Source organism: Rattus norvegicus, chromosome 1 (assembly GCF_021556685.1).
Source record: "Rattus norvegicus strain SHRSP/BbbUtx chromosome 1, alternate assembly SHRSP_T2T, whole genome shotgun sequence".
Taxonomy (NCBI): domain Eukaryota; kingdom Metazoa; phylum Chordata; class Mammalia; order Rodentia; family Muridae; genus Rattus; species Rattus norvegicus.
Window position 1 is genome coordinate 174,510,569 of NC_141534.1, and position 13,191 is coordinate 174,523,759.

The 13,191-nt window shown below is 45.6% G+C and overlaps 1 protein-coding gene across 34 annotated transcripts in view; it reads left to right on the forward strand.

Moving 5' to 3' along the window:
* Window positions 1-11,339, forward strand: part of Ppfibp2 (PPFIB scaffold protein 2) — a 149,714-nt gene extending 138,375 nt beyond the window's left edge. For 24 of the 34 annotated variants that reach the window (XM_087559481.1, XM_087559483.1, XM_087559487.1 and 21 more), the window contains 9 exons: window positions 2,351-2,501; window positions 2,782-2,893; window positions 3,091-3,179; window positions 3,803-3,925; window positions 5,096-5,221; window positions 6,338-6,526; window positions 7,593-7,769; window positions 9,768-9,833; window positions 10,969-11,339. In XM_087559481.1, coding sequence (XP_087415607.1) covers window positions 2,351-2,501; window positions 2,782-2,893; window positions 3,091-3,179; window positions 3,803-3,925; window positions 5,096-5,221; window positions 6,338-6,526; window positions 7,593-7,769; window positions 9,768-9,833; window positions 10,969-11,019 — 1,084 coding nt within the window. In that variant the 3' untranslated portion in view covers window positions 11,020-11,339. 34 annotated transcript variants of the gene reach the window in all.
* Window positions 11,340-13,191: the final 1,852 nt, after the last annotated feature.

The following is a 13,191-nucleotide window of genomic DNA, read 5'->3' on the forward strand; positions in this document are numbered from 1 at the left end:
TGATGCTGTTTTATTAGTATAATAAAAAATGAGAGCTGCTGATGTCACTCTGCTGCCGAGCACTTGTCAACATGCGTAAAGCCCTGCATGCTATCCCCAGCACTGGCAAAGAGGGCATGGAGGTACACACCTGTAAGCCCAGCATGCCTGAGGTGGAGGAGGCAGAAGGTTCCGAAGTTCAAGGTCACCCTTAGCCATCCACCGAGTCTGAAGCTTCATTAGGCCCTGTCTCAAGAATAAAACTAAAAATACATAAGTGTTATCGATTGAGCTCGAAGCTAGACTTAGTAAAGTTCTGTTCTCATAGAAAGTATTAGAGAACTGTGGTCAGAGCACACACCTAAAATGTGGTGGTAAAACCTGCCATAGAGGTTTATCAGTGAATTGGGCTAAAAAAACTGAATTTTGTGCAGGGGTTTCATGTTAATTTGTAATTTTTTACAGTTTTCTCATTCCAAATATTTCCCAATTCTATATTGAAATTTTATATTTTTAGACAGAGGGTGCCCCTATTTGTATAAATTCTTGTCTTATAAAACCTGAATCTAGGTGTTAGAGAGTTGGCTCAGTGGTTAAGAGCACTGACAGGTCTTCCAGAGGTCCTGAGTTCAATTCCCAGCAACCACAGAGTGGCTCACAACCATCTGTAATGGGATCCAGTGTCCTCTTCAGGTGTGTCTGAAGATGGCTACACTGTACTCGTATACATAAAATAACTAAAATCTGAATCTGAACTTTTTTTGAGCCCTGCTGAAACCAAAGCTCTAGGGTAGGAGTATTTGGTATTTCTCCCAGTATTTATTCCAGAGTGCTGGCTTCTTTCTGGACCTTTAAGGAATTCCCTGTTTAGCCAGGTAGTCAGCAAGTTCTTAAAAATCATTTCTGCATGTTAGGGGTACAGCTGCTCCTAGGGGTGCAGAAGGCCTAGGATTTCTGGCTGGACAATTAGGCTGTCCTAAATGGTTACATAAATGGTACTCAATCTGCCTGGACTTTTTCCTTGTCACTCCCTAACAATAAAATGAAACATCCGTACGTGCTGTTTGTGTTGCATTGGTGTGGTAAGTAATCTGGGCATGATTTAAAGTGTTTGGGAGGTTCTATGTAAACACTAGATTTTATCTGGGGCTGGAACATCCTCCTGGAATCCATCTTCTGTGAGTGCCAGGGGAGAACTGTATTTTGCTAGAAGGGAATCTCTCTCACTAGCTTGTCTTAAAGATCTATAAATCCCCATTTATATTTAAAACTGAATATGAAGTTGTTTGGTCCACCTTTCCCCCATGACTTGGTTGGAATTTCAAATGAGCAATTACATTCACACTTCAAATGAAAAATTTATGTCCCTAAGAATGGATGGTTTTAAATACCTAGGTGTCCTGTCTAGGAACAAGACCTAGCTCTTCATTTATTCATGTCTTCTTTCTTATGTGCTCAGTTGAGTGTTGCAGCTACATCAAGTCACCCTTGGTGCACATCCACCCTGCCCTCATACATGGCCAGAGAACGTCTATGTGCCTTGTTAAGGCAGCCCCTAGAGAGGTTATAATTCTAATTTTTGGTGGGGATTTTTTTTATTGTTTTAATAAAAGGCATTAATCTACATGGATAATATGTAGAAAATTGACATTTTCATGTCACGTTCACTCTGTATATATAAACATGCATTTGTTTGCCTATGTATACTTTCATTCTCCCTCTTCCAGTGATTTATCTCTCATGGGTTTCTGGGTAGAAAAAAATCAGATCATCTGAAAAGCATTGAGTCCTTTATTTCTACTTTTTAAAATCTGTACTATTTTATCTGTTCATACCTGGCTAGATCTCTCTACCAGGGTTATTAATAATAGTTATTAATAATAAGTACTGACAGTGCCACACACACAGGATGCCCATATACACATGCACCTTTCTGCTGATTATAATGGAAATGCCCCAGTATTTCATTTATAAATAGAGCTTTGGCTTCTATTTTCTCTCTTTTCCTATTAGAGAATGGACTGTCTTTTCCTAGTTTCCCAAGCATTTCCCCAAGACTGTTGAGTCTTATGGACAAAATGGCTTGATAATAGGTGTTCATACTGTGTTTCTAGAACTATGTGCACTAAGTAGTCCCCTGAGGATCATGCAGGCTGCCCTATGCTCAGAAAAGCTGCAGGTGAAACATGAAACCTGCTATTAAGGTGGCTTTAGAGCCTCACAAACATCAGTGGGTTGTACTACAATGCTGTTTACCTTGTTGGTTCTTTTAAAAGATTGTTTTGTTTGTTTGTTTGTTTGTACTGAGGCTTTGTGCTATGCAAAGCCCCAGGTACTTTAAAACAGAAGCATGTTCTTCCTTTGCTTTCAGTGATGCCAATGCCCCCTTTGCCCAATGGAGCACAGAACGTGTATGTACATGGCTGCAGGATTTTGGCCTGGCTCAGTACGTGATCTTTGCTAGACAGTGGGTGGCATCTGGCCACACACTACTGACAGCTACCCCTCAGGACATGGAAAAGGTAAGGGCTGAGTGTGAGGAACAGATGACCCTATTTCTCCCACAGAACAGTGCATGGATAGGTGGTAGCCTCCATCTATCCCATATACTTGGAGAATGTACAGGGAAAGCTGAGATTGCCTTTTGCTATGGCCTTTTGCTATGGGCCAACATCCCAGGGCACTGTGCACCTACCCCAGGCTCTACCACCACCCTTGAGAGTATCTCTATGTCCATGACATCCTCTAAGGACCAAATTGTCTGCCAAAACTTCACATGTGGTCTTCATCTTTTGCTTTCAGGAGCTAGGGATTAAACACCCACTCCATAGGAAGAAGCTGGTTTTAGCAGTGAAAGCTATCAACACCAAGCAAGAAGAAAAGTCTGCGCTGCTTGACCACGTTTGGGTGACACGTAAGGACAGCCATATATTTATTGCTCTGAAAGACAAAAGAATTCCCCATTGAATGTGTGCCTCAAAGATAGCAGCTTACTTGTGAAAGACAAACGGATTACTAATACTTAGGGGGAAGGAAATCAAGAGCCTCAAAACGATCATTTGTCACCCACATCATCTTTTCTCATGAATCCTAATGCATCTGTTTTTGTAGGGTGGCTTGATGATATTGGCTTACCCCAATACAAAGACCAGTTTTATGAATCAAGAGTTGATGGGCGAATGCTGCAATACCTAACTGTGGTGAGGATTTTTCCTTAAGTATTTCTGTTGTTCCAGTGAGCACTCAGCCCGGGTGTCTCCATGCTTGCCGTTTTAAATGTGATCCCCTCCTTTCTTCTCATTCTGCTTTTAAAAAAGATTTACTTATAAATGTATTTTATGTATATGAGTGCACTGTCTTCATGCACACCAGAAGAAATTAGATCCCATTACAGAGGGTTGTGAGCCACCACATGGTTGCTGGGATTGAACTCAGGACATCTAGAAGAGCAGTTCAATGCTCTTAACAACTGTGCCTTGTCTGTAATCCCTGAAATTAAGGCCTTGGAATTGTGCTGTTGTTACTTACTTAAGGCATATCAGGTACCAATGTAAAAACCATGGTGGTAAGTGAAACTGTCTGTGAGAACCTTTCTGAGATGTGGAAGGTCTATGTTTGTTCAGGAAAGAACTGTTGGGGTCTTTTGTTACCTTAGAAACTGACTTATCTGGGGTTGGGGATTTAGCTCAGTGGTAGAGCACTTGCCTAGGAAGCGCAAGGTCCTGGGTTCGGTCCCCAGCTCCGAAAAAAAAAAAAAAAAAAAAGAAAAAAAGAAAAAAAAGAAAAAGAAACTGACTTATCAATCAGAACTTTTCTTTTCCAGAATGATCTACTCTTCTTAAAAGTCACTAGCCAACTACATCATCTCAGCATCAAATGTGCTATTCATGTGCTACATGTCAACAAGTTCAACCCCAACTGCCTGCACAGGAGACCTGCTGATGAGGTGAGGGCATGTACTAGCTGTCCATGTGGTCCTGAGTCAGGACACCGGGAATATTCTGAGAAAATGAGGATGCTTTCATCACAAAATAGATCATAGTGCTTAAGATTCTGGTACCTGTAACTCCCCTGTTGTCTCTGATGGTGGTTTTCTAAGTCATCATAATGATCTAAGGATTTGATGAAGCATAAAAGAGAGAGAAAAGGAAAGACAGTATGGAAACATGGGTGCCAAAGTAGACAGAGGAGATAAGGTCCAGGGTGTTAGAGGGGACAGGGTTCCAAAAGACTGGATGGTTCAGAGTGGGTTACTCTCCTTGCTGGTATAAAATTAACTAGCCTTGAGCCTAGATGGCATAGGACCTTACTCGAGGGGAACTAGACAAATGTGAAGGACCACATGTGGCTGATATGCCTAATACTGTTCTATAAACTTTAGGACTTCCTGGTGAGCCCCAAACTGAGAGCCAATAGATCATGTCCACCTCCTCTGTTGTGGAGAACTGGTCTACTTCTGGTTCTTTAAGGGTTTTAAACGCCTACCTTTGCTGTCTAGTCTTTATTTTCATGCTATTCAACAAATATATCTTGCATACTTTCTGTGTGAGTGTTGAGCATTTTGAAACCCACAGGGCTATGTGAAAGTATGTAAACATTACTATATTTTATGAAAATATTTACTTTTTGTTTGTGTGTGTGTATCTGTCACAAATATATGGGTACCTGCAGAGGTCAGAAGAGTTTATCAGATCTCTTGAGGCTGGTCGTGAGCTATCTGGCATGGGTGCTAGGAACTGAACCTGGGTCCTCTAGATCAGTAGTGAAAATTATACTGCTGAGCCCTCTCTCAAGCCCCAGCTTCAATGTCTAAGTGTGGATACGCTTAAAACATTTGCCCATGCCAAAAAATACTTTTACCTAGAAAACACTATTGGTTTGTGCTAAAACTCAGGACAGTTGATTCAGATAGTAAAGCATACATATTTCAGCAGAACTCAATAAGATACTGATTTTTGAGGACTGGGCATGCTCTTGGGTAAGTGGTCCAGATAGCTTAGGTTATAAGGCCTGAGAGTCTGCTCAGTGGTGGAGCATCCGAGGCAAGAGTCCCCAGAGGTGCTGACCCCACAGAGCGCCACACAGAACCTAACTGCTTCACTCTCCTCCATCACAGAGTAACCTTTCTCCTTCAGAAGTCGTGCAGTGGTCCAACCACAGGGTAATGGAGTGGCTGCGATCCGTGGACCTGGCAGAGTATGCACCCAACCTTCGAGGGAGTGGCGTCCACGGTGGCCTCATTGTGAGTGGCTGTCTGGTCTAGCTCATATGCCTTGGCCCAGACTAGGGTATTCCCAAACCACCTTTCTTTCCTAGTTTTGTTCATGTTTCGATGATTTAAAAAAAAAAAACTGAAAAATCCAAAACATAAGGGAGAAGTGGTTTTAGCTCAGCTCCAGGCTTCAGTCCATCGCTATAGGGCAGTCAGAATATAGAGCAGGAGCTTGAGGTGGCTGGTCACATGACATTTGCAGTTGAGAGAGAGGAGGTGATGAATAGATGCGTATTGCTCAGCTCCTTTCTTAACTCTTACACCATCCAGAAGCCAGGCCATGAAATGGTACCGTATTCAGGACAGCCTATCCCAGTTACCCTATTAAGAAAAATTCCTACACTCATGCCTGAAACCCCTCCCCCCCACTCCCCACATCATCTAGGCAACCACTCCTTGAGACTCTTCCCAGATGATTTAACCAGGTCAAGTTGATGATTAAAGCTAAGCCTCGTACTTTGTAAGGGCCAGGCATTCTAGTGGAAAATGAGGTACTTCATCTGAACCATTCTAGAGAATTTGAAATCTCAGAATATTTCTGAGATCTCTGACTGAGCATTACCATGCCTTACAGAAAGAGCTAGGATGACTTCTGTGAGGACTCCCTCAGCTTCAGTCCCGAGGATTCCAGTCAGCCGGGTGCTTGCATGAGATCAACTCTGAACAAGGCAGTTCCACCTGTTCCCAGAGGAACACGGGGGCTGGAGAAGTGGGGGAGGTTACCAAATGCAATTTCCTGATTGCTATGATATGATCTTAATCACCACTTAGCTCTGTCAAGTGTCAAAGCCAGAAGGGAAGTGTGAAGGTGGTGGCCTAGATGCCATCAGGGAAGACTGAAAACAGCCTTATCAGAGAGGCTCTGGTTCTCTGCTAGCCTGTGAATATGAGGTCACCAAGCATGCTAGTTTGATCAAAGCTAGGCCTTAAACTGGGGAGATGTGTGGGTAGGACATAGAACACAGTCTCTGTTCTGGAGGCACCCAGTGCTCAGAGGAACAAATTTTTTACCTCCCCATGCCCCTGACACTCCCCACTGCCCTCTACAGTAACCACTGGCTAAGTTTGTTTGTGTTTTCTTCCTAGATCCTGGAGCCTCGTTTTACTGGGGACACCCTGGCTATGCTTCTTAACATCCCCCCACAGAAGACGCTCCTCAGGCGCCATCTGACCACCAAATTCAATGCCCTGATTGGTCCTGAGGCTGAACAGGAAAAGCGAGATAAAATGGCCTCACCAGCTTACACACCGCTGACCACCACAGCCAAAGTTCGGGTGAGTTGTGAGAGTCTGTGTGTGGGTCCCAGCAGCCTGTCTTCTGAGCCTTATGCTAAACATCTTTTAGTTCGATGCCTGGGCCAAACCAATGAGTACAGCCCAACGTGAGGGCCATGCTTGGCTTTTGCTGTAGGAGTCGGCTCCTGAGGTCTGTTCATCTTTATTAGATCCATTCCCTACTTGGCCTAAGTCCCAGGAAAACAGCCCACGTTTCTGTATGTTGGAAACATGTACAGGAAGTAGCTCTTCTTGGGAAGCTGTTCTGTACTCCAGTTCTGCCAAGCAGATGAGTTCTGGGTTCCTTCAGTCAGGTCCATCTGTGTGCCACAATGCCCCAGGGACTTGCTCACAGCCATCTTGCTAGCACTAAGAGTGCTCTCACAGCAGCCCATCCTGTTTGTGTTCTATGATATAGGCAGCACACAGCTGACTCTAGTATCATCCAAGCACCTCTCTTTCTCTGGCCTCTCTGAATCCTACATTTTCAGTCTGAAACTGTCTGCAGGCCACAGGTAACCTCCCGAAGCTGAGCTGAACTCTCCCCAAGCAATCATTGGTGCCAGCTATACCTCCTGCTCACGTTCCGTTCCCTAAGGATGCAGGACAGGAGCATCCCTAAGGAGGTCTTGGGAGTCCAGCAGAGCAGCATGAGCGAAGCTCAGGCCAAAAAGGCCAGCCCAGGTTCTTCCAGGGTCTGGATATCCTTGTGGCTCTGGGTGCCTCTCACGCATGTGCCAGCAGCTGTAGTGAGACAGGTCCCATGTGCTTGACCTCAAGAGCAGTCAGTAGCTTTCTAGGGTACCCCTCACTTTACCTTGGGAACTAGGAAAGTGCTAGTGGGGGGAGGGGAGTGGGGCTGAGTTTTAGGCACAGCCTCAGAGGAGCAGCTCTGTGTTCAAAGTATCTACCGGCCTTGCTTCAGCATAGAACATGTCATCGGGAGTCCTGCTTCCTATAGCACTTTCATTTCTTTTCTCCTGAGTTAGCTCCCAGATATATCATCAGTCACATCTGTGCACTGACACCAGAGCTCTTTCTCATCACCTTGCATTTGCTTTTTCAGCCTAGGAAACTCGGATTTTCACATTTTGGAAACATGAGAAAAAAGAAGTTTGATGAATCAACGGATTACATTTGCCCCATGGAGCCTGGAGATGCTGTCAGTGACAGCCACAGGGTCTACGGTGTCTACCGGGGCCTCAGTCCCCTTGATAACCATGAACTAGATGGTCTGGACCAGGTGGGACAGATAAGCTGACGCCCCTGTCATCTGCCTTCTCTGTGCAAGGAGAGCTCACAGTAACACCGCGTGTCACCATATAACTGCACTTCACCCTCGTCCTTGTGCATGACCTGCAAAAAAACAACTGTGTGTCTTTGGGCTGGTTTCCCTACACACCTTAACGATGGTCAGGATATGCAGTTACACAGCCACAAAGGGGACAGACTTTGGGGACTCTAGCCAAATGTGGACTCAGGGGAAATTACCTGGAGACATTGTATATATTTAGTAATTCATAATATCCGTATTTCAGCTGGAAACACATGAGCAGAGGCAGGCCCTGGCCAGTCTCAAAGGCTCAGTTCTCAGACACTGCCCCTATACTTCTGTCGAAGGAAGAATTCAAGTGCCTTAGGCCTGTGAGCCACAAAGTCTTGGCTGAGATCAAAGTGGGTATTTAGGCCATAGTGACAATGTAATTTGATTGTACCTTACTATAGGGTGGCCACTTCTTTCTGATAATAAAAACAGTATTTATATAGAAAGTGTGAAACATTTTTAATTTTGTTAGGAGCTGGAGGTAGAGTGATACCCACTACATGGCTTAAGTGCGTGTAACTCAGGATTCAACCAAGGAGATGAACGTCTGTCAGAGGATGCCTGTGGCCCTATTACCTTTGGCCTCTTCTCCCTCTGTGAAGCATAGAAGCGGCCAGGGTGTCACGCATACCCTGGCTAGAGGTTACATCTGTCACACAGACCCTATGTAGTTTTCCATTTCAGCAGCATGAGCCTCAGAGTAAAGGGTGGGTAGATGAACAGACAGCCTCTCTGGCAAGCCTCTGATTTTCACATCTTGCCCACTTCTGTTTCCTGGAAGAGTAGAAACAGAGCTGGTCTCTTGCTTTAGACACAGACTAGCTGGTAATGGGCTCACCAGATGGCCTGTGTCTGGCCGGAGACTGATCAGGAAGAGATGTGTACTCTGCCAATCTGAGCTCCAGCTCAGGAAATTCCAGTTTGGGACTGGGCAACATTTGACTCCTTCTGAGTCCAGTGGGCTTCATCTACAGAACTACAATAGTGTTTTTATCCATCTGGCAAGGAAGGCAGGATTGATGCACTCATAGCATTCTGATTCTACCTCAGATGCAGGTGATGCTTAACATTTTGGTTTTTAATGCACACAGAAGACTCAGCCATGGTCTGTTATTGTTACTTAAGGCTACAACCTCCTGTGTAGTCCAGCTAGTGAGAGAAGTGTCACAGGCTTGCCAGGTTGGGCAACGATAGTGTTTAGTTCTGCTACCCAATGATCAAGGCTATTGTAGAGCAGATCAGGCCAGGTCTTGTGTCCTATTGGTTATGTCGCTGTGAGAGGCATGTACCTGTTTTCAGACCTTGCATGGGCTTGTGTTGCTGCTGAATCTGCATGGCCTCATGCAACTCCCATTCCTTTAGTAGATCTGAGTTTTTCCTCATACAAGGGGTTACCCTTGGTGCCTCCATGTCTGCAGCTTCCAGATAAGGAAGACAGAGGAGGGAAGGGAGGAGGAAGGCAGGAGGAGACTCCTGTGCTGTGAAGAGGTCACAGCCTCCTGAAGATGCCTTCTTATATGACAGCAATGATATCTGGGGTCCTGTGCCCAAAATCATCCTCCTGTTCAGTAATCTGGAGGCTTTCCTATCTGTTGCTCTCTACTTCTGGAAATAGCTGGACCACTGGACATGTGTAAGAGGCTGCTTGACAGGCTCTGCCTGGGCCTGCTTCTCTACACTGAGTGCTGGTGCTAAGTGTGACTTTGGCGGAGTGTGTGCGTGCAGTGCAGGAACTGAAAGTTGCACGGGTCTCCCCAGCTGACACTCCTCAGGGCCTAAAACACTGTGCCCACACTCCAGGGAAGAATGTCCTGGAGGGCATGCACCTGAGTAGAGGGGGCTTTGCATGCCACTGTCTCTGTAAAGCATGGGCTTCACCCCTGTGTGCTGACTAGGCTGCCGCTGCCCGTTTTACAGATGGCACCTTCCGAAGGCACCGTGACACAGATAGGGCTCCTCTCCCAAGACATCCACCGCCTCACGGTAGGATTCCAACTCCCCTCCTTGTGGCACGGCTAGTACAGCCCAGTGAGCTTGGTGGGGTGTGGTGTTCATGGCCACAGAAGAGGAAATGATGCTGCTTGATAGTGGGTCAGAACCTGAGCCAGTCCTGAGGCACACAGCAGCCCAAAGAACCCCTCCATTGGCCTGTTGCTGACTCTGAGCCACTGTAGGACATTGGAGGCTCACAGGCCTTTTGCAGAGTTGGCCTAAACATGCAGGATGCTGGAGCCTTTCCCTGGTCTCAGAGCTGGTAATGATATGACAGTGCCCAAGCAGTTCTGGGTCACCTATCCAGCCAGACCAAAGCTCAGACTCATGTCTGGCCCAGTGAATATTGTTCTGCCGACTAAGAACTTGCATTCCTATTGCTCCTCTGAGTATCATGGATATACCATGTTATAGTTAGGAGAGCCTGCCATGCCCAAGAATACAAATCAATCCATGGGGAGGCAGCTTGTCCCAAGTGAAGAAGTTTTGGGGAAGGTAAGAGTGACTCAAGACCTTATTTGCCCTTTACTAGCTCTAGGAGCCTAGGCGTGCTATTGTCCCTCTGAGGCTGGCTTTAGTTACTTTTTTAGATACCCAGGATTATTGACCCCTAATAAAGCGGGACCAATGAGAGCCCTCTTGTAAATCACATGGGAAAACCAGAGGTAGCAACCCACAGTTAGAAAACTACCTAAAGTCAAAGCAGGAGAGTTCCTTATGTCAATGCCACAGACATTGTCTTTTGGCTCATATAGGGAATTGTCTCTGTACAATCATAGCCCATAATCTCTAACAAATGTTTGGTGGTTTTGAAGTAAAAAGTCTACCTCTAAGGAGAAAGGCTTGGTTTTATGTGTGTGTTTGTATGGGCGGTGGTGGTAGGGATTGAACCTAGGAAATTATGAAAGAAAGGCAAGCATTTGTGTATACAAGGCTTTCCCCTTAGCCATTTTTATCTTAACATTACTGTCTGTTCAACACTCAGTGCTCAGGTTCCCGGGAATACCATAACTTTGTAGTCAGCAATGTTGGGGATGGGCCACTCCCAGTGTGTTTTTGGGAAGAAGTGGCAGGGTAGCCTTGGCCTATGGACTGTTAAACTGCCCCTTTGACTATGTTCTTACAGACACTACTGAGCCAGGACCAACTACTGAATGACCCGCCTGGCTGTCCCTGATTCTGATGACTACAGATGACATTCTTCATGGCTAGAGAGGCACATGTGGAGCCCGGATGTTTGCCTCAATGGGGAGTTGCCCAGAGCCACCTAGATGGGGCTGGTGGGCCACCTTGGATGTAGGTGCTGACAGGAGCAAAAGCAGAAGGGTGGGATAGGACTCCAGACATGTCCCAGTGTTTCCCTGTGTCATCAGTGCTTGCTTTCCACAACAACTTTCCTACCTTTTGTACTTTTATATGCAAATGGAAGACCACCCCTGTAGAGATGAAAGTGAGGTGTTAAATACAAAACAAAATTCATAAAAGCCTCTGATTGGAGCGGGGAAAGCTGTACAAACTGTGTTCTGCCTTGGCTGAGTGAAATGACTGGGAGGCAGGGACCTCTCTGGGGCAGCTTCAAAAAAGTATGCATGTCCACTACCAGAAGCCTGGGCCTGAGAACCAGAGACTCCTCTCTTGATCCCCCAGAAGCTTTCATCTACCTGAATTCTTTTTTTTTTTAATTGGATATTTTCTATTTACATGTCAAATGTTACCTCCCTTCCTGGTTTCCTGTCCATAAACCCTCCATCCCATCTCACCTCCCCTTTTTTCTATGAGGGTGTTCCCCCACCCAATCACCCCACCCTGCCTTCCCGCCTCCCTGCCCTAACATTCCCCTATACTGGGGGATCCAGCATTGGCAGGACTAAGGGCATCTCCTCCCATTAATGACACACATTTCCTCCTCACCTGCCTCAAGTACAGTGTGTGGTCAACGCCTCCCTCTAGTGGACAGTCTTCAAACAAGCCATTTATGTATGTATGTATGTATGTATGTATGTATGTATGTATGTATGTATGTGTGTATGTGTGTATGTGTGTATGTGTGTATGTGTGTATGTGTGTATGTGTGTATGTGTGTATGTGTGTATATTGTATGTATGTATGTATGTATGTGTGTATATTGTATGTATGTATGTATGTATGTATGTATGTATGTATGTATGTATGTTTCCTGTTCTGTTTCATACAAGCCAGTTCCCTCCAAGGCCATGACTATTCCACTTCCAGCCTTGCTCTCTGATCACTGCCTGCCCATGATTTTCTACTTGACCCCTCACTTTCCTAGATGGTCCCTGCCAAACATTCTCCACTTCTGATACCTTGTCACATTTTGGCTTTAAATACCTTAGTCACAGATGGGCATGCCATCTTGCTACCTTCGTGCCACCTTTCCACCATTTTACCAGCCTTTGTGAGTCCATCAACTTGTCTTTGCTTCACTTCCTTTATTCTTTCTTCCGGTTCCAAATGAACTCTGCCCTTCAGCATTGTGTGCCTCTGAGATGTTCACAGTTCACTTTAAGGTTATGTGCATGTGTACCTGCCGCACGAACCAGCTGAGCTGCTGTAGTCTGTGTGGGCTAAGGGAGTCCCAGGCGGATTGCTTTTTGCTTGTTGCCAATGACCACTACTCGTGGTCTTCCCTGCAGATACCCATTGGCACCCCTCTGGTGAAGAAAGCCAAAACCACTTCCAGGCTTTGTCAAATGACCAAAGAAATCACCAGCAGGACTAGGGAACAAAAAAGCCAATGAGGTGGGACAAGTTCAATGGTGAAAGGCTTTGCAGTTGAACCTGGTGGCACATGCTTGTAATCCTGGTTATTATTAGTTGGGAAGCTGAGGCAGGAGGATTATGGGTCACAGATGACTTGAGATACAGAGTGAGTTCAAGGCCAAGCTGGGCAATGTAGCAGAGAATGGTCAGATGTGTCCTTCCCCGAGGAAAGCATTATGCAAGGACACACTGAGAACAAGCAGGTGGATGAACGTGGAGTGTCCCTCCCAGGCCTGTTTGAGATTGTGTGCCCCCCCCACCCCCCGTAGATGAGATTCAAGGATATAGTGGAGCTCCCTGCTCCCTGGAACCACATTCCTCTTTTCTTCTTCTTCTTCTTCTTCTTCTTCTTCTTCTTCTTCTTCTTCTTCTTCTTCTTCTTCTTCTTCTTCTTCTTCTTCTTCTTCTTCTTCTTCTTCTTCTTTTGTACCCCTTACCCTCCTTACCCTCCTGCATGCACACACATGAGCACACAGAGTAGCAAATCAAGCAGCAAGTGCTAATACTGCTGCTACTATGCCAGTTCTTCCAAAAGAAGAACAGACATAGAATAAAACAGATCCAGGTT